Genomic DNA, 20,199 nt, shown 5'->3' with positions numbered 1-20,199 from the left:
ACACACAAAACAAAGAAATCCATAAAAAAGAATTTTCCATAAAAAGAAGAGGGGAAAAAAATGAGTGAATTCATTAATTTAAATCTCCCTAGCTCAGTTCGATTCAAAATGACACAGTTGATCTTTTGGATTTATATCAAGAAAAAATTTAAGGATTCTGAATCAGTTGAGATCTTAGCACCACTCGTTGAAACGTTTTCTATACGATTTGAAGTCGAAAAAGTGTGCAAAAAGTAGTGTTCCCAAAAACATTAAATTAAACAATTCAAAAATATTTTTTTTATAAATTATTATCGATTTAAATAATGCCAATGCATATAATGAAAACAAAAACGGAAAGCGTTTCGAATAATATTTATCCGTTTTAATGTGCAGGACGGACAAACAAACAAACAGACAAACGAAATAGCTTTCCCATTTATGAAATTAGTATGTGTCCAGCTTAATGTCTTAACATTGTAGATATACGACGTTTAAGCGCTACTTTCTAATTTCCAAAAACCTTTAATTCATTCATACATTTTTGTTTGCTTCACACCTACGTGCAACCAAACAACTTAACAACGTGTTTCAATTTAACAACGTGACCTTCATTTTCCTTCAAATCCATTTTCAGATATTCATAGTTATTAAATTAAATAGAGTACCATTGATTCAAAGTTTTGTAAGCATTTCCAGGAATTGAAAATAAGTTTAATTTTTCATTGGACAAACAAAATCTGTAGTGTATACATTTCGTGGATTGAAGTTGGCAAAAATATAATACATATTCAATGACTATTTTAATTCAATTTTATTTACTTTCGTAAAACTAATCAACTTCTATTTCAAATACGCAGGATGATTGATATCCGTTTTTTTTTTACTTCGTTTCTTCTTTTTTTTTAATCAATTCAAAACAAAATCAAACTATACTTCAGCTTCTGTCAAAATAAAAATGTCTGCAGCAAACAAACAAACTGTTGGAAAACAAATAAACTCCAGCACAATTTCCTTTTATCAACATCATATGGGCTGAAAGTTATATGTGCAAACGGGCACGAAGCCGGTGGTGGCGGTCGATTCGTATATAGTTTAAGCCCATCATACCTAACCTATGTAGATGACATTGAACGCGCGATATGAATACAATTCGCTGTCAGAACTCACAGGACTGCAAATTGAATTCAGGACAAAAAATTTACCCAACTATAACATCACCATCGGTATCAATATGTTTGAGTACACGCATACACGAACCCGATCATCGCACCCACACAATGTTATTCTAGCGTTTATGCTCGCTACACTACACGTCATCAGATTGGGAAAATATTTTCGATTCAAACAGAAAACAAAAACTATAGACAGGGTTGCCATGTTTTGATCACGCTCAATGGCTCAATTTAAAAAAGTAGCCCATTATTGGATAACAAGAGATGAGCCCAAATAATAGCTCAACTTTAATAAAAACAATTTCTTTTAACTTGAGAATTAGTGACGAATAAAATAGTGCCCAGTATGAGAGTTGAGCTACTTATAGCACACAATTATCATTGAACTATTTATAGCCCAATATTAATTAAACTGCTTAAAGCATAATAATGATTGAGCTACTAAAATTATGATTGAGCTACTTATAGCTCAATTATGCTTGAGCAACTACAACCCAATAATGATTGAGCTACTTTTAGTCCAATTATTACTGAGCTATTTATAGTGGAATCACGATTGAGCTTCTTATAGCCTCATTATGATTAAGTTTCTCAAATTATGATTAAGCTTATCGCTTCATTATGATTAAGTTTCTCAAATTATGATTAAGCTGCTTATAGCCCATTAATGATTTAGATACTTAAAGCATACTTATGACTGTTCTACTTTAATTATGATTGAGCCACGTATAGCCCAATTATGATTAAGCTACGTATAGCCCAATTATGTTTGAGCTACTCATAGCCCGATTATGATTGAGCTACTTACAGCCCAATTATGATTGAGCTACGTTTAGCTCAAGTATGATTAAGCTACTCATATTCCAATTATGATTGGGCTATTAATAATATAATTATGATTGAGCTACGTATAGTCCAATTACGATTGAGCCCGATTATGATTGAGCTACTTATACCCCAATTATTATTGAGCTACTTGCAGTCCAATTATGATTGAGCTACTTATAGCCCAATCATTATTGAGCTACTTGCAGTCCAATTATGATTGAGCTACTTATAGCCCAACTGTGAATGAACTACTTATAGCTTTATTATGACTGGGCTGCTGTAATCTTCGATAAAGATAGCTCAATTTGCCAATCTGGCAAGCCTGACAATAGACACAATCACTCCCGCACACAAACTGGTACACCTTGAGGGAACTTATGAAAAGATGAAAAAAGGGTAAAAGTGTTGTGTTTCTGAATAAAATAAAATTCATACAAATCTATCGTCTTATTCGTACTTATTATGTAGGTACAGTTCTGGTACAAATACGATATGAAGCTTTCTCTCTGAATATAATACAATTGCGAGGATAAAGTAGATCAAGTGATAAAAAGGCTATAAAATAAGCTTAAATTGGAGTCTGCAATGTTATCCTTACCTAATGTGTGCCCAAACCTAGTCAGTAAAGGCAGAAAAGAGGATTCCCATTTCCATTCAATATAGAAAAAGTATTTACGGCTACCAATCATTGAATTTACAAGTTTGTATGTTCTCAATATTCTTACACAATATCGAAGTCAATAACAAAATTCCAAAGTTAAGCATCCTGAAATCAAATTAAGGTATCCTCAGGAATATAATTCCCATAATGAAGGAAAAATATTGTTTAATTTTAGATAAACACAAAAGGTTCCTAAATCAAACCAAAGCAATAAGGGGAGGATGTTGTTTTGTTAGGTTGATAGTAATTAAGTTTCCGATGTCTCAAAGCTAATTATTGGCACTGAGGAAAATGGGAAGAACTTAAAACTGTTAAGGTAAAGGAATTTTCATTATTAAGTTGCTTAACTGGAAGTATCCAGGATGCTCTTAATTAAATGATTTTCAAAGAATTTATGAACCGAAAGTCCACATTTCAGTCACAGTCCAGAAAACGTGTTTATATTTTTAATATGAAAGTTATTAAAAACATACAAAATATACAATATTAAGTTAAATTCTTTGAGATCTAATAAATAACAACATTTTGGACTTTTTTTGATAAAATTTAATTTTAGTATCATTTTTCTGACAAGTATTCAACAAAAATGTGTAATCGTTCTTACGAATATGTAGCTTTTTCCAGACAAGCGTCTTCCCATTACAATCCATAAAACTATAGTGTTGTAGACCAATTTGCACATTTGTGGCTGAATAGTTTCACGTATTCGAACTTTAAAGCCTTGAACCGATTTTAAAGCATTGGTTGTACCTTATGTTTTAAGTGGACACAAAGAAAAAAGTCTTGCAATTGAGATCACCTTTCCGAAAACATAGATTGTTTCGTAGCTTTTATGCCAAGTAGAGTCTTCTTGTTGAAAATTGTTGTTCACATTAATATCTTTGAATTCCGCCCAAAAAAAACATTAAGCACAGCTTATTAGCGCAATCCATTCGCCACAACATTTTTACCAGTTTATTTTTGCTACGGTCTAATGTTGTTTGTGGAATGGCTCAAAGATCGGCGAGGAATTGTTGAACCTTGATTTTCGTAAGCTCTACCCTCTACATGATATTCATGGTATAAGGATCATTTTTAGTGCTTATAAGAGCTAACATAAGCTGGTGCTGCAGTCCTATGTGAACTCGAGCCTCACCCAGCAAACTTCTTTATCTAGCTCGGTGTCTCTAGTTCCGTGCAACAAGTTGGTTTAGTTCAGTTTCCACTTGTGCATACCAACTGATTCGTTGTTTTCCTCTACTGCGCTGTCCAATGAGGTTGGATTCTAAATTTTCCGGGTTAGGCTATTGGCTTCAATGCGCTCAACGTGACCCAACCATCTCAGAAGTGGGATTTTTATCCTGCTTCTTAAATTTACGTTGTTGTACATCCCGTACAGCTCGTCGTTCAATCTTCTCTTTCGCTCACCTGCTATACGAAGAACTTTTTTTATTGATATTACGCAAGGTGCTTTCATCCGCTTTTGTCATAGTCTGCACCGTATAGCAGAAAGAAGACGATTAAAGTCTTATATATACTTAGTTGCTCATCCAAGATGAGATGTTTTTCCCAAGACGTTGGTATTGAAGGTCCTTTCTTTATGAGAGCATCTACTTTGTATTGACCTTATTAACAGCTAAGCTCATTTTTTCCGCCTCTGCCTCAATATTCACAAAGACCCCCATTGACATCACGCTGAGTTCTTCTGATTTTGTCAATGTCATCAGCATTTGGCAGTAAATGAACAAACTTTTTGAATATAGTGCCTCTAATGTTGATTAGGGATCTCTGCACGATGTTAAAAAATCGCATGAAAGCTCATCACCTTGTATGAAGCTTTTTTTGACATTGAAAGGTTGGGTTTAGTTGTTCCCAACCTTTTTGGAATTAACAATGGTCATTCACCACAAACTGAAGAGTTTGGCAGAGATGTCAAAACTTAGCACATAAATTTCTTTAAATTTGTCTCTGTTGATGCTGTCATATGGGGCCTTGAAATTCAGGAAAAGATGTGGGTTATGATTTAATGTTCTTGAGTTTTTAAAGAAACTGTCGATATGTGAATAATTGATCAACTGTATTCTTTCCTGGTTTAAGGCAATATACTTCTTAGGACCTATCAAGTTGTTAGCGATGGGCCTTAGACGTTCTCATAGTACTGTCAATAAGATTTTATAAGCGATACTGATTCTTCTGTAGTTGTTGTTAATGCTCTATTCATCTCTAGCTTTGCTCTAGCGGCTTTGTAAGACTTCAGTTTAGATATTGCAATCTTTACTTCGTCTAGATCGGGTAGACAGGATTATTGGGTTTTCTCATCTATAATGAATACGTCATTCTGACAGCGGTTTCTTATACCGTTTTACAGTCTGCAGAAGTGTTGCTTCCATATTCTTGGTATTGACTGCGGTTCTACTATGTTGTTTCCACTTTCGTCTTTGCAGCCTTTGGTTCAAGGTTTAAGTACTTATGAACTTCGTTTTACCTGTTTTTAAACCTTTCAACAACTTTGACCGCACGCGTTCTTATGCTCTTTCTTTTTCCGTCTAACATGTTACTCTCTCCTGTTTTGATTATAGAGTTCGTGAGCAGCTCTCGTCCTTGTGTGCATTTTTAGGAACATTATTCAAAAAGGGATTTGACGTACCAAGAAAAATTCCAAGTATTCCTACCCCCATATCTCCCTTATAAGTTTAGAACTAGTAGACTTAGTACCCGTGACGTAATGGTTACTGCGGAAGACTATCATTGTAGAAGTCTTGGGTTCAATCCCTAAGTGATGAAGCGGTATCCAATATCACATGTAAAATGTGTAATTCAATGGATGCATAGAACCCTTGGTTAGAACTTGATGGACAGATTTTATGTATGAATGATGAGAGAATACAAAATTTTAATCTTAACTCATCAAATGTTGCTCTCTTGTGAAAATTTGGACGTCATTTGTTTTGAATATTATTTGCATGAATATGTATTGCTTTTTAACTTGTGTTCTTTAAAATTTATTACATTTTTTTTGTATTTTTGAATCCTTAAATATTTAAGTTAACACACGAAAAGTCTGACATCAAAATTTTGAAAAGAATATTAGGTAGGTACTTGATAGGAATAAATAAACCATATTTTTCCTGTACCTTACCTTTATACATCTGTATACAGGAACATAACAAGATACCATATTGTGTACCTATAAAGAGTGTAAAGTGAATCTGTAAGGTAACCAGGGAATTATTCAACTTTCACGCATAATATGCAAGGAATAAAAATTGTCCAGATTACATATGTATGTATGTGGAGGTGATGGCGGAGAATGGAGATGATTTTTTAAAATTCATGTAAGCACACATTTTCAACATCTGATTTGCTTACTCAAAAAGAGTAAAACATTTTCTAACAACAAACAAAAAATATTCAAACTCTATTTTTGCATACTGAACTACTATAAACCAGAACCACGATCAAATAGGGCTTAGGATAAAAAATATGGGAATTTAAAATGCATGGTGGTGAAATACTCGTCCCTTGTGAATAAATTTAAGAAAAAAAAATCAAACTTTTCAGCGTTGGTATTTTGACACACAGTTTTATTATTTGACTCACAAATTGAAGGGTTTTTCATATTTGATTTTATTTAACAATTCTATATCCGTCTCGTGATAATACGAGCAATATTCATTCAGATTTACGGGTAACAGTTCGAAACAGAAAAATCGGAATTACCATTTTATGTAGGGGGTGAAAATTCTACGGAAAAATCAGTGGGATGAGTAAGGGGCCAGTTATATAGCTATCATTGAATTAGATCCAGACAAATGCTTGAATCGATATTTGACGGTGGATTACAAATGCAAATTAAATACTAATCGATCGGAAATCACACTAAGAATTTTTTTGAGAAAAAAAGTGTAATAGCGCATTTATTTTTCCCTAAAAACGTATTTTCTAATTTCCGGACGGAAATTCATTTTCCTAAACAGCTGATACTTTTTTGTTCAAAAGTGAAACGATTCTTTCCACTGATTTGTGTTCCAATTTCACACAATTCCAATGACGGATTTCTGTGAATAAAAATTTTTCAGTGGATTTCAATCAGGAAATTTTGTTCAACGACAGAAATTTTTAATGATAGCATAAACGAGAGAGGTGGGGAGAGGTGTTTCCACTAAGGGAGCTCTCCTTATCCAGACGGCAGCGGAGGAATTCCCGAGATGGAATCAACGGTGGCGTCTACAGTTCCAGTAAGGTTGAACTACTTAGTGAACACCTTATAGAGCTTCTTCGACTTATTCGGAGCCCAGGCCTGTAAGGAGCGGTTTTATCCGGCTCCCCATCCTTGGAGTTATACTTAGGATCTGGCCCTCCAGGTTGGGGGTTATGCGTAGGGGTGACTTCCTGGCCACGTAAAAGCTTTCCAAGTTGCGAAGCACCAACAAGCCTCGGATACGGACGGATTTACTGTTGACAACCAACGCAAACGAATAAAGGACAACGAACTTCGGAAATGCACGTGGAATGTTAGGTCCCTTAACAGACCACGTGCGGCCGAAGAATTAGCGAAGGCCCTAGAACGATATAAAGCAGATATTACCGCCATCCAGGAAATACGATGGGATGGGCCGGGCAAAAAGAGGATGAAAAACCGCGATATTTACTATGGTGACTGCTACCACGAAAACCAACAGCGCTTATTTGGATGCGGATTCGTCATTGGAGCCAGACTTAGGCAAGAAGTCTTGAGCTATAGGTGCCTCAATGAGCGCCTCATGACCATACGCATCAAGGCTAAATTCGGCAACATAAGCCTGATATGCGCGCACGCCCCCACAGAAGAGAAAGACGACAACACCAAAGATATGTTCTTCGAGCTCTTAGACAAAACATATGAGCAGTGCCCTAGCTACGATATTAAAATAGTCCTTGGCGATTTTAATGCCAAGCTAGGAAGGGAAGACATCTTTGGTGGAATAATCGGGAAAAACAGCCTGCACGACAACACTTCCGACAATGGATTCAGGCTCATAGATTTTGCTGCGGGGCGAAACGTCATGGTAGCCAGTACGCGTTTTCCACACCACAACATCCACAAAGGAACTTGGACTTCTCCAGATCAATCTACCGTCAACCAGATTGCCCATATTCCGATCGACGCCAGACACGCTTCCAGCATTATGGATGTACGAACTTTCCGAGGAGCTAACATCGATTTGGACCACTACCTCGTTGTAGCCAGGGTAGCACTTCGGATTTCCAGACCCAAGGCAAAACAGGTAGGTGCTGGGAGAAGATACAACGTCGAACGGCTACAATCGCCAGAGATCGCCAAATCCTTTTCCGACCTCTCTCGAAGTTCTCTGCCGCCAACACAATGTGTCGAAAACCAGTGGCAACATTGCCAAGATGCAATCAGAGAAGCCGCCTCTGATGTGCTGGGTTTCAAACAGCCACCAACAAGGAACCCCTGGTTTGATGAGGAATGTCGGCAGGCAAATGCAGCCAAACAACAGGCACGCAAAGCGGCGCTGCATAAAAGGACGAGAGCTGTTCAAGAGCTCTATGAGCAGAAGAGGCAAGAGGAACGCCGACTTTTCAGAAGGAAAAAGAGAGGGCATGAGAAGCGTGCGGTCGAAGATGATGAGAGGTATAAAAGCAGGAATGAGGTTCGAAAGTTTTATGAACAGGTGAAACGAAATTCACAGGTACATAAACCTAGAACCGAAGGCTGCAAAGACGAAAGTGGAAACATCATAGTGGAACCGCAGTCAATGCTGAGGATATGGAAGGACCACTTCTGCAGACTGTATAACGGCGACGAAGAACTGAATCCCGCTGTCAGGCAGAATGACCCATTCGATATAGACGACGAAAGCCAACAATCCCGTCCTCCCGACTTAGACGAAGTAAAGATTGCCATATCTAAGTTGAAGTCTAATAAATCCACTGGAGCAGATGGCTTGAATGCCGAGCTCTTTAAAGCAGCTGGAGATAAGTTGGTTAGGAGCATGCACCAACTTATCTGTAAGATATGGTCGGAAGAAAACATGCCCGATGAATGGAACCTCTGTATTGTTTGCCCGATCCTGAAAAAAGGAGACCCTCTAAACTGCACCAACTAAAGAGAAATAAGTCTACTTAACATCGCCTATAAAATCTTCTCTGCCATAATATGTGAACGCCTAAAGCCCATCGTCAACAACCTGATAGGTCCTTATCAGTGTGGTTTTAGACCAGGAAAGTCCACAGTTGATCAAATATTCACATTACGGCAGATCCTGGAAAAAACTCAAGAGCACCAAATCGACACCCACCATTTTTTCATCGATTTCAAGGCCGCGTATGACAGCATCTACAGGGACGAGCTGTATAGAGCCATGTCTTGTTTTGGAATCCCTGCCAAACTCGTCCGTTTGTGCAGGATGACCATGGATAATTCACGCTGCTCCATAAAGGTTGGAAACAACTTAACAGAACCTTTTGATGTCAAAAAAGGTTTTAGGCAAGGTGATGCGCTGTTATGCGATTTTTTTAACATCGTACTTGAAAGAATAGTGCAGAGCTCACACGCCAACACTAGAGGCGCTATCTTTCAAAAGGCTGTCCAATTACTGGCATATGCTGATGACATTGACATAATCGGAAGAACTCAGCGTGATGTCAATGGGGCTTTTGTGAGAATTGAGGCAGAGGCGGCAAAAATGGGTTTAACGGTTAATGAGGGCAAAACAAAGAACATGCTGTCGTCTAGAAAGGACATACAACACCGACGTTTTGGTCAAAACGTCACAATCGACAGACGTAACTTTGAGGTAGTCAAGGACTTCGTCTACCTAGGCTCCGCTGTAAACGCACAAAACAACACCAGCGCTGAGATCAAACGCAGAATAACTCTTGCTAACCGCTGTTTCTTTGGACTAAGAAAGCAATTGAGTGGTAAAGTCCTCTCTCGAGGGACCATATATATAAGACCCTTATCATCCCCGTCCTGCTATACGGTGCAGAAGCATGGACAAAAGCGGATGAAAGCACCTTGGGTCGCTTCGAGAGAAAAGTTCTTTGTGTGATCTACGGTCCCGTATGCATCGAAGGGGAGTGGAGGAGAAGATGGAACGACGAACTGTACGGGCTGTACAGCGACGTAGACTTAGCAAGAAGAGTAAAAGTCCAACGACTAAGATGGCTGGGTCACGTAAGAGCGCATGGAAACCAATGCTCCGGCCCGGAAAGTCTTCGAATCCGCACCCACAGGACAGCGCAGTAGAGGAAGACCGCGGATCAGGTGGCGCGCACAAGTGGAAGGTGACCTCACCCAACTTGGAGCGCGAAACTGGAGACATCTAGCTAGGGACTGAGCTAGATGGAGAAGTTTGTTGGGTGAGGCCCTAGTTTACACAGGACTGTAGCGCCACCTTAATTTGATGAAAGTATAAACGACTTGTCAAAAAAAATTCCAATGTTTGTTTTCAATGATAAAAACAAATGATAGCTACAACTGGCGTCTTAGAAGACTTTTGTATGGCTTTTTCCAATATTTGTGGGCTTATATCAGCAATTACGCGGTGAATGTTGTCCACCAAGTGATCAATCGTTTCGGATGCGGTGACGCGAGCAATGTGACATGTTGCGTGGTCTTGTTGAAACCACATCTCTTACCCGTCATTATTGTTTAATTGATCTACGAAAAAGTTAGTCATGGCTTAATGGTTGTCATTTATTTAAAGAAGTACAGATCAATTATTGAACCAACCGATAAAACACACTTAAGTCAGTTTTGTGGATATAACAACTGTGTCTCAACATATAATTGAAAATTATTATCGCTCCAGAAATATATGTTTTCTTTTTTGACGCATTCATTGAACGTCATGGCTAAATAAAATTCGCTTATGAAAATTAAGATTAACGGCAAACTTGTTTGGGACCCATTCGCCGATTTTAGTCACATCTGACATATGAGTTTTTTTTACTGCTTCATGACTTGTCAATATTGTGATTTTTTTTTAAATTTTAGAGTTTTCGAAGAAATACCAACAAAACTATTCACTTTTGAAACTTTTACATTTTGCTCGCTTGCAAGTTGTACAATACAATGACTTTAAAATAGAGGTTTCTTTAAACTTTTTTGTTAAAGCAAGTCAAACCTTGGCTTCTGGGCTCTAATGATGATGAGTAATAAAGAATAGTTAAGGAAGATACAATGTTGTTGGTTTGATCTCTTCTCTTAAATTAAAGCTTTGCGTAATCTTTTTCATCTGTCACCCTCTTCAGGTCTCGTGCTAAGTATTTGGAAAACAGCATTTTTTTCAAGGCCTTAACCAAAAAAGGTGAATCCTTCTCACCACCTCATAATCGACCGATTGTACTCACGTCCCTTCTTTCCAAGGTCATGAAAACGCTGATTAATTATTACCTCAAGAAATAAAAAAACTTTTTAATAACCGCCAGTACGACTTTCGCATCAAAAGATCCACTGGTAAGCTCATGGTTCACCTCACCGAACAATGAGTCAACTCTTTATAATTCTTTTGGATACAGTAAGATTATTCCATTTTGAATAGGTTTTCACATCAGGTCTTTTTATCGAAAATGCCTGATTTTGGTTTTGAGGAATCCCTCCTTTAATGGATTAGTAATTATTTTTCATTCCGTTCAATATTAAATAAATGGTGGTGTGCCGTAGGGCTCTGTTATATTTCCAACATTATTTATCATTTTTATTAATTATCTCCTGTTCGTAGCTTTTCATATTCGTCTACCTCTCTTCTTCAAATATGGAACTGCAACGAAAAAAATATGATAAAATCATTAAATTTTGACCTTAAACAGCATTGTTCAATGGAAACAAAACCGATTGTGTCACGAACCACCTCTTGTCAAACAATCACATACGCATCGTCGCAAAAAATGTTTCTCCCCATCCGATGTGACTGTTATCTACAAGACTTATGTATAAACGTTCAAAGCTTTCATATAACTCTCATCTCTTGACAGATGCGCTTGCAAGCTTCTCAAGCCTCTTGGATAGTATTCACCGAAAAGATTTTAAAATGATTCGTGATAATATCATCATTGGATCATTTACATCGCTTAACCACCTGTGTAAAACATCTTGTCTTACCCTTTTTTAATATTAATTTAAAGATGTATACTCTCGAGAAATAGCCAATTGTATTCCTTCGATAAAACGGTTCAACCGTAATAACTGCCCATCAGTATACCTTCGAACTCATCTTCGGTCGTACTGGCAAGTACAAAGATTCGTTCTTTAGCCGTATTACGCGAATGTGGAATTTTCTATCAACTCATTAAACTATTTAGGAGTTCAAAACCATTGTACACCGACAATTTCGCACTATTTCTCTTGAGTCTGTATGTAAAAATACGATCTCATGGCGTTACTAAGAGGTTTCTTGAACATTATTCCCGTGCTCCCAGTTCTTCGAAAAGTAACTTTGTACAACAACTTGTATGTTTCCACCTATTTTAAGCTATTGGCAGCCGAGAAGATGCTTCACAAGTGACCTTATAACGATTGAGTTTAGCGGAAAATGATTGAAAAATGTTCAATAGTTTTGACTTGATTTTCAACAACTTCAATGGCGTGCATTGTTCCTGTTCCTATAATGACGCAGTTTTAGTTATCAAATGTCAGAAGATGACAGCTACCGAAAAATCGTGCTATTTAAAATAATTAATCTAATTGGGAGGACTTTCATATACAAAAGAACTCTTAAGGTAATTTTGAACCAAAAAGCATCATATGGGCCAATTTTGTGTTTCCTCCATTTATTTGGTTCTAACATTGACAAATAAATTTATGGCACTTCTCACGAGCTATATTTCAGCAGAAAAAGGTGCCGAATATAATCTTTCCAGTATTTAATTTTTTCCTGCAGACATGTGAAGTATCACGATGAAAAATTATCTCACAGCAAAAAATTCCACAAATAAGCCAGTCAGGTCCATTGCGTGCAATTAATTGTGTGTGAAATATTTTTGTTCCACCAAACGAAACTAATAATTCTATCGACACTGTGTGGCACGTTTTTCTGAAACCATAAATGTCAGCAACATCAATAACATAATATTGAGACACGAAAAATAAAATGAATGCACTAGGGACCAATGATTCAAGAGCTCACACAAAATGTTGTCTTTTTCCAGAAATTCCTTTCCTTTGGAAACAGCCGTTTTACCAAAAGTGTACCTTATCCCAGAATAACATTTTCAAATTAAAGTCCCAGGGTGTAGGTCAGACAAATTTAACAACAAGACTGTGTTGCTAATGTAAAGTTCTTTGTCTTTGAAACCATATCATTTGTAATTACGTTTATTCATTCGTAAATTGGAAAGACAGGACATTAAAAATTCACCTGAGTATAGTGTTCCTGTGTAGTTTCAAGAAGTTCCTTTAATTTTCATTTGAAAGATTATTTAAATGCAAATCAGTTTACGTATATTGGCATCAATATAGCACTATTTAAGTTTTGTTATCCAATAAAGAATTTGTGACATATTGCAAGAAGATATTTTACCACATGAAATGTCAAGAAACAAAAGTTAATATATAACAAACTTCTTGAAAATTAACATTAAAAGAGAAACATTAAAAGTGAAGTGTAAGGGTAAAGTATCTTCTTCCTTAAAAAAAATAAAGCAAATGTTAAATACAATTAAACAATTTATGAACTCATATAAAGTATAAAAGCTTTCATTAGACGGGAGCACGTTTTATCTTTTATGTTTAAAAAGCTTATTAACTTTAAGAGCTCGGTGACATTTTGGGTAAATATAAATACGATTAAAAATATCAACCTGAGTTATGCATCAGCAAACCACACTTTTAAGTGGCAAAACAATTTCAAGAATTAAGGATAGAGACACGTTTTTGAATATTTTGAATATAAAGAAGAATAAATAAATTATTTACATATTTTCTTCTTTTTGTTTTAAAACAATTAACTTCCTATTTTGTAAATTTTACTACCATCTTTTTTTACAGACTGGAACGTGATTTAATGACTCGAACTGATAGATTTGGTGCCGAAGTAAGGGAACGTGTAATGTGGGATATTCGTGAAGGTGTTGTTGGGGCAGAAACATTTATACCAAAACATGCAATCATTGTTACTTGGAAAAATATGTCCTTTGCTGGTGGAATTGACAATTCTTTGTTTACGGTGAGTTGAAGTGTAACTTTCAAGATACGACTTTTTGAATACAATAAATTTGTACGTACACTTTTTAAATTGTTTAGCAGCAAAGAACGGTTAAAAAATTATAGGATATTTTAGGTTTAAAATGTTAAGGGCTTAGGTAAGGACTCTCTTCTTTGAAGAAACGTAAAAAGAGAGTTGAAGTGCAATAGAAAAGTGTTTGAAAAAAACGATATTTAAGTGAAACCTTAAAGAAAAAGTTTTTTGAGTTTTTGTGCGTCTCAATTCAAGATTTTCAACTTCAAAGTTTATCAACTTTCTACAAATGATATATACAAATGATAAACTGCAAATGTTCTATTAGATTTTGTGTTTGTAGCATTTCCATTTATTTAAATACTTTTTGAACTATAGAAGAATTTCCAATCTCCTTCAGAAAGTGAGGACGAAAATTATAAACCATATGGAATTTAGAGAAGATAGTTTAAAATGCTTCACCTTATTGCAGTTAATGAATGGAACCACTTGACTTTGTGTAAATGTAGACATTTCGACTTCCAAAGTCTGTCACATTAATGGTACTTAGTCTAATGAAAGGTACTTTGCCTTTTGATTATAACTGTTTTTTTTTCGAAATATCACGAACGAAAACCATCACAGTATTGTCAAAAAATCAATGCATTCACAGAGAGTGACACTATGGTATAGGTTGTATATTGGTGTCATCATTAGACTATCTGTTTTAAAAATAAGGATGAAAACAACGTTTCGCTTAACACAATGAAAGGCGTTAAAGAACCTTGACCTTTCTTTTTGCTTAAATTGAATAAATTGATTACGAAAATTTCTCCGAAAATGTAAATATTCAAATGAAAGCGTTGAGGATTTAAGTCTCATATTTAATGTCTTGGGTTACGGTGAAAAATTAAATGAAAGAGTTTCGTTGTAAGATTTTTTTTTTGTACACCATTTTTTATGGAACTGAGAACAAACTTCACGTATTTTTACGTTTACACGTTTTTATATTATATTGGTTAGAAATTGATGCTAGGAAAAAGTTTTTTTGGTGTTAAGATTTTTTGACATTTGTACTTAAAATATAGATTTCAAACACACTGTGTGCCTTCTTGTGCTTGCTTGGCACTTTTCTTGAGAATTGCGCCTGAAAATAAAAAAGCACCACTGGCTTACATTGTAATGTGTCTCTAATATTTTTTAAACCCTATTATTATTTTAGTACCATCCACCATAACATATCAGCTCCCTTATACTCTGAGGAGCAGGGGACTGATCACAAATTTGTGTAAATCAAAAAAGATAATTCAGAGTTACTATTTGTTCATTGATGGAACTTTAAACACATTCTTCTTAAGGCTATCTATTATCCTTCCAAAAGAAGGACACATTCTAAATTTAATGAAAAAGGTTTTGTTAATTTTTGTTCTCTGCTTCCTTTCATGTTAAAAACATTAAATTCAAAATTATAATATACAGTGGGTATCCCATCCTTATGTATGACAGAATTATGTCAATTGAAATTGCTCAGTAAAGTATAAGTAAAGCACCTTTTAAATAAACATAGCTTATTGAAATCCATATAGAACAAAGAGTGAGAGACAATTATCATGATAAGTGCAGTAAAGTTTCAGAATATTAATTATATTAATGCTTAGAACATTTTATTTTAATCCCATTAATGGGATTTGGTGCTCCAAAACAATTTTCTGGACCATCACCAAATCATAATGAATTACTTCATGTGATATTTTGTGATTAAAAGAATGGATGTGGAATTGTTGCAGTGCACTTAAGATTCTTTTTTAATAAAAAGAGAGACCCCCAGTGCGAGTATTAGGAAAGGGCGAGAGGGCTTAAAAAGAGGTTTTAGTGCACATTGGTTTTGAATTGCTGACAATTGCAATAAATGGGCACGATAGAGTGCTGCAAAAGCATTCCACATTCGCGTTGTACGGCTGAAGAACAAATCTGTTTACTAGACAGAAGGAACAAAGTTGTAGCCTGATGAGCATTCCAGGAGGTGCGAGTATTACTGTTGACTTGTAGTGGGGAGGAAAGCAACTATCTTCTATAACAACGGTAAAAAAGGGGTTAGACAAGAAACTTACTGACGGTGTTCATGGGACATAAATGATTCAACGCGGATATTATCATCAATCAATTTACGTTCAAAACAATCAAAGAAACTTAAGTAAGTTCCAAGAGATTAGAATTATACTCAAGCCTTAGAAGAAGTATCGCACTCAAGTTGTTATAAATACCCTTATAATGATTAAACACAATGTGAACAATTAGGAAGGGAAAATCCGAATCAGCATATTGTGATGAGTAGGGAATATTGAAACTGTTAGGGCGTTTCACTTTCGTGTAGTGTGGCTATGAAAAGAATCGCTATACTCAAGAACGTCTGAAGTTGGGCTGAAGGGTTTATTGATGAACATTGCTAACAGTACGGGTATTACCGTTGAATTGTGTGAGGGGAGATAAACAACTGGCTATTTCACTATGAAACAAGGATAGACCTTTTGTTCTTCAAGATATTTCTTATGTTGAAAATTGATCAGCTTTTCGATGACCTTCGAAGGAAATAACTGCGATCAGTTGATAAATTAAAAAGGAGAAGGATTCGCTGCGGTGTACAAGAGTAGCAAATATCTCAGTAAGAGAACGATCGCCTATCATTTTTAAAGCCCTGGGTACACCATCGGTTATTTTGTGAATATCAGGTTTGAACCAGTCCAATAATACTTCAATTGTACGATTCAAAAGGTAATTTGAAGCAAAACAAAGAGGAGATCAAGCAATACCAAATGTACAAATGTTTTCGATAAGAGAGCTTGATGACAAACGCTATCAAATGCTTTTTGAAATATCAAGTGCAATAATATTACTTTCTCTAAAACGATGTAAGTATTTTTTTACGGTTTGGTTAGATACACCATGAGATCATTAGTGGATCTAATGCTACGAAAACCGTACTGCTGGTCATTAAGAAGCTTCCGTTCTTAAAGATATTTCTTAAGCTGAAAATTGATCAGCGATTCGATGATCTTTGAAGGGAATAACTGCGATCAGTCGATAAATCAAGTAGAATAAGGGTTCGCCTTTTTTGTGTATAGCTGCTGTTTTCCGAGTATACTGAAGAGTAGGGTAGATGAAAAATTTTGCGCAGTAGTTTTTTCAGCATTGATTGAAGAACACATTTTTAGGCCAGCAGTTTTTTGTGTGTAGAGATGTTTCAGCGCTCTGGCTACTGCATGGGTGCGAAAAAAGATTCGTCCGATGAAACCATTTACGGTTTTAAGTACAGGAGGAGTCTTAATACTTAATCTGGCAGAATGAAATTGGCGTACGGCCCAGCATAGAGATTGGCTTCCTTAAAGCTAAAGAATGGAGTGTCATTGACAACGAGCGTAGAAACTGAAGAACAGGATGAATTCCTCAGGTTTCTTACGAATGACTAAACATTTCTACTGCCTTTAATAAATGGCAGTAATTTTTGGGTATTCATAAATGTTGGTCCGGCAAATATGTGCGTTGACCTCCTTACTGGCATGGTTGAATCTTCTATTCCCAAACTCAGCAACGATCTGAACACATACTCCTTCGGGTGTAATATGACTTGAATGTAGAAGCCAAGAATAGTTTTGTATATTAAAATCGCCCTTAATAACAATTACAGTATCAGGATAGGAAGACAAAATTCTTTTGATAGAATCAGACAGAGCATCAAAGCATTGAATTAAGGAGAAGTTGATATTTTATAGATATTGCATGAAGCCATATTGTAGCTTAATTTTATAATTTTGTTTAAAATTTAATAAAAAGTAGTATTGTCACTTTAGCATTAACCTTCCGATGCCAAGTGGGGTTACCCATCAACCCACTACGTTTTATAAAACCTCAAAAGAATACCTTTCTCAGTTTCTTTTATTGTAAATACTCGATCTTTAATAAATTATAATAATTGATTTTCAGTTTCATTACTGTTTTTTTATAAAAGTTGATGGGACGATGAACAACATCAGCAGATGTAATTCTTACTTACTTACTTAAGGTGGCGCTACAGTCCGGGGCGGACCTGGGCCTCAACCAACAAGCGTCTCCAGCAGATGTAATTCACTAAGGCAAAAAAGCCTTGCCTTCGGAAGGTTAAGAATACAACAAAAAATATGAGAAAATGTCAATCAAATTGTCATTTAAAAGCATGTCATTGTTTTGGGAAGCTCTTTTCCATTAAAATGTCGCTATTCAATAGAATTTTCCGCACAAATTTGGTCTTTCACGTGAACTTTTATTTGGTTTTTGTTCCATTCGACACAAACATTCTGTTGGGTTTGTTTTCTAATTAAAAAAGAGGCTGGGATGCGACCCACACTGATAACTTCCCATCCCGTCTGTCGATTTGTATTGATTAAAAGTTTGTCTATATGTATTTTTACCAAATTTGCGCACTATTTTTTGTAGATTTTATTTTTTATGAAAAAAACGGACTGTTGGATTTTTATATAAAAATAACTGAATATTGAAAACAATATTTTCTCTGAAATAAAATAAGTTTGAAACCAATATTTTTAATTTTTGATAAGCTATTTGCGCCGAAAGTAAATTTTTACCAAGTTTTAGTAGGTATTGTTATTTTTTTGAGTTTTATTTTTTGTAAAAAACTGTCTATTCAAATTTTTTAAAAATTTTACCAAATGTTGAAAACAATATTTCTTATAAGATGAAATTAGTTAGAAGCCAATATTTAAAATTTTTGAAGAGATATTTGAGTCGAAAATCAATTTTTACGAACTTTTGTTAATTTTTTTTTCGGTTTTTAATTTTTTGTATAAAAACTGTCAAATCGATTTTTTTCAAACTTTAACTGAATGTTGACAACAAGATGTTTTGAAAGATAAAAGTAAATTAAAGCCAATATCTCAAAGTTTTGAAAAGATATTTGAGTTGAAAATCAATTTTTACCAACTTCTATACATTTTTTTCTAGGTTTTTATTTTTTGTAAAAAAACTGTCAATTAGATTTTTCTCAAAATTTGTCCTAATGTTGAAAACAATATTTCTTATAAGAAAAAATTAGTTAAAACCTATTATCTCAAAGTTTTTAAAAGATATTTGAGTCGAAAATCATTTTTTACGAACTTTTGTTAATTTTTTTTTTCGGTTTTTAATTTTTTGTACAAAAACTGTCAATTCGATTTTTTTCAAACTTTTACTGAATGTTGACAACAAGATTTTTTCAAAGATAAAAGTAAATTAAAGCCAATATCTCAAAGTTTTGAAAAGATATTTGAGTCGAAAATCAATTTTTACCAACTTTTATACATTTTTTTTTAGGTTTTTATTTTTTGTAAAAAAAACTGTCAATTAGATTTTTCTCAAAATTTTATCAGATGTCAAAAACATTATTCGTCGTTGCACAAAATTGTTTTAGAGATGAAATCATATTTCAGTAGTAAAATTTTGGAGGTTACAAATTTTTTTTTTTAGTTTTTTTGATTTATAAAAAAAACCGTTATATTGATTTTTTTCAAAAAATATACCTGTTTTGTATCACGTTACAATATATTATATACAATTTAATTCAAGTCTCTAGCGTTTTTGGTTCGTAAGATATTTAGGGTTAACCAAAATTTTCCAATTTTTTTCAAACTGCTATGGTAAAAAAACCACCCACGCAATTTTCTTGAGAGCCCTTTCTGCATCTTTCTGCATTATTATCTGTATAACAAAATTTATTTGAAGTCGATATCTCTTGTGGTTCTTGAGCTATGGACGACGAAAAAAACGTCGCGAACGTACGGACGTACGGACGTACGGACGTACGGACGTACGGACGTACGGACGTACAAACGTACGTACACACGCACGCACAGACATCTTTCTAAAAATCTTTTATTTCGACTCTAGGGACCTTGAAACGTCGAGAAATGTCAAAATTTTCAATTTGACAAATCGGACCCATTACAATAACTTCCTATGGGAAGTTAATAACAATTTGCATAAAGAACAATCAAAAGAAGTCTTTTTAAATTAAGAGACACCTCTCTAAGTTAGCTCAGCATGAAGATGATAACGGCGGTACAAATTATTGTATTTTTTTGTGGCAAATGTTTAAAATAAACTTGTGTACATCTTTACCACCTTTAAGATTGATATCTACAAAAGAAAAAGCTTATAGTTTGCTTAATGAGATACTTTTTTGGATTTTTAAACAAAACGATTCTCTTTAGATCCTTTTCTCATGAATTACGTTTCTCTAAAATGCAACAAAAGGATATATTATATATAAATTCTTCTTTTCGGAAGAAGATATCTTTACCACCTAACTCAGCAAAAGAGTAAAGAGGTATAAAATTACTTTGTATCCAACCGACACAGAAAGGTTTTTCTTTCTTTCTTGTGA

At 35.0% G+C, this 20,199-nt stretch overlaps 1 protein-coding gene across 4 annotated transcripts in view; it reads left to right on the top strand.

Annotated features, from left to right (window-relative positions):
- Positions 1–20,199, top strand: part of LOC129940483 (protein mesh) — a 117,815-nt gene that overhangs the window by 39,429 nt on the left and 58,187 nt on the right. For all 4 annotated transcript variants that reach the window (XM_056048837.1, XM_056048836.1, XM_056048834.1 and 1 more), the window contains exon 4: positions 13,619–13,796. In XM_056048837.1, the coding sequence (XP_055904812.1) occupies positions 13,619–13,796 (178 nt within the window). The remainder of the gene's footprint in view (positions 1–13,618; positions 13,797–20,199) is intronic.

The sequence above is a fragment of the Eupeodes corollae genome, chromosome 1 (genome assembly GCF_945859685.1).
Source record: "Eupeodes corollae chromosome 1, idEupCoro1.1, whole genome shotgun sequence".
In the NCBI taxonomy this organism is placed as follows: Eukaryota; Metazoa; Arthropoda; class Insecta; order Diptera; family Syrphidae; genus Eupeodes; species Eupeodes corollae.
Note: the sequence above shows the minus strand (reverse complement) of the source record. Positions and strands in the feature narration are given on the sequence as shown.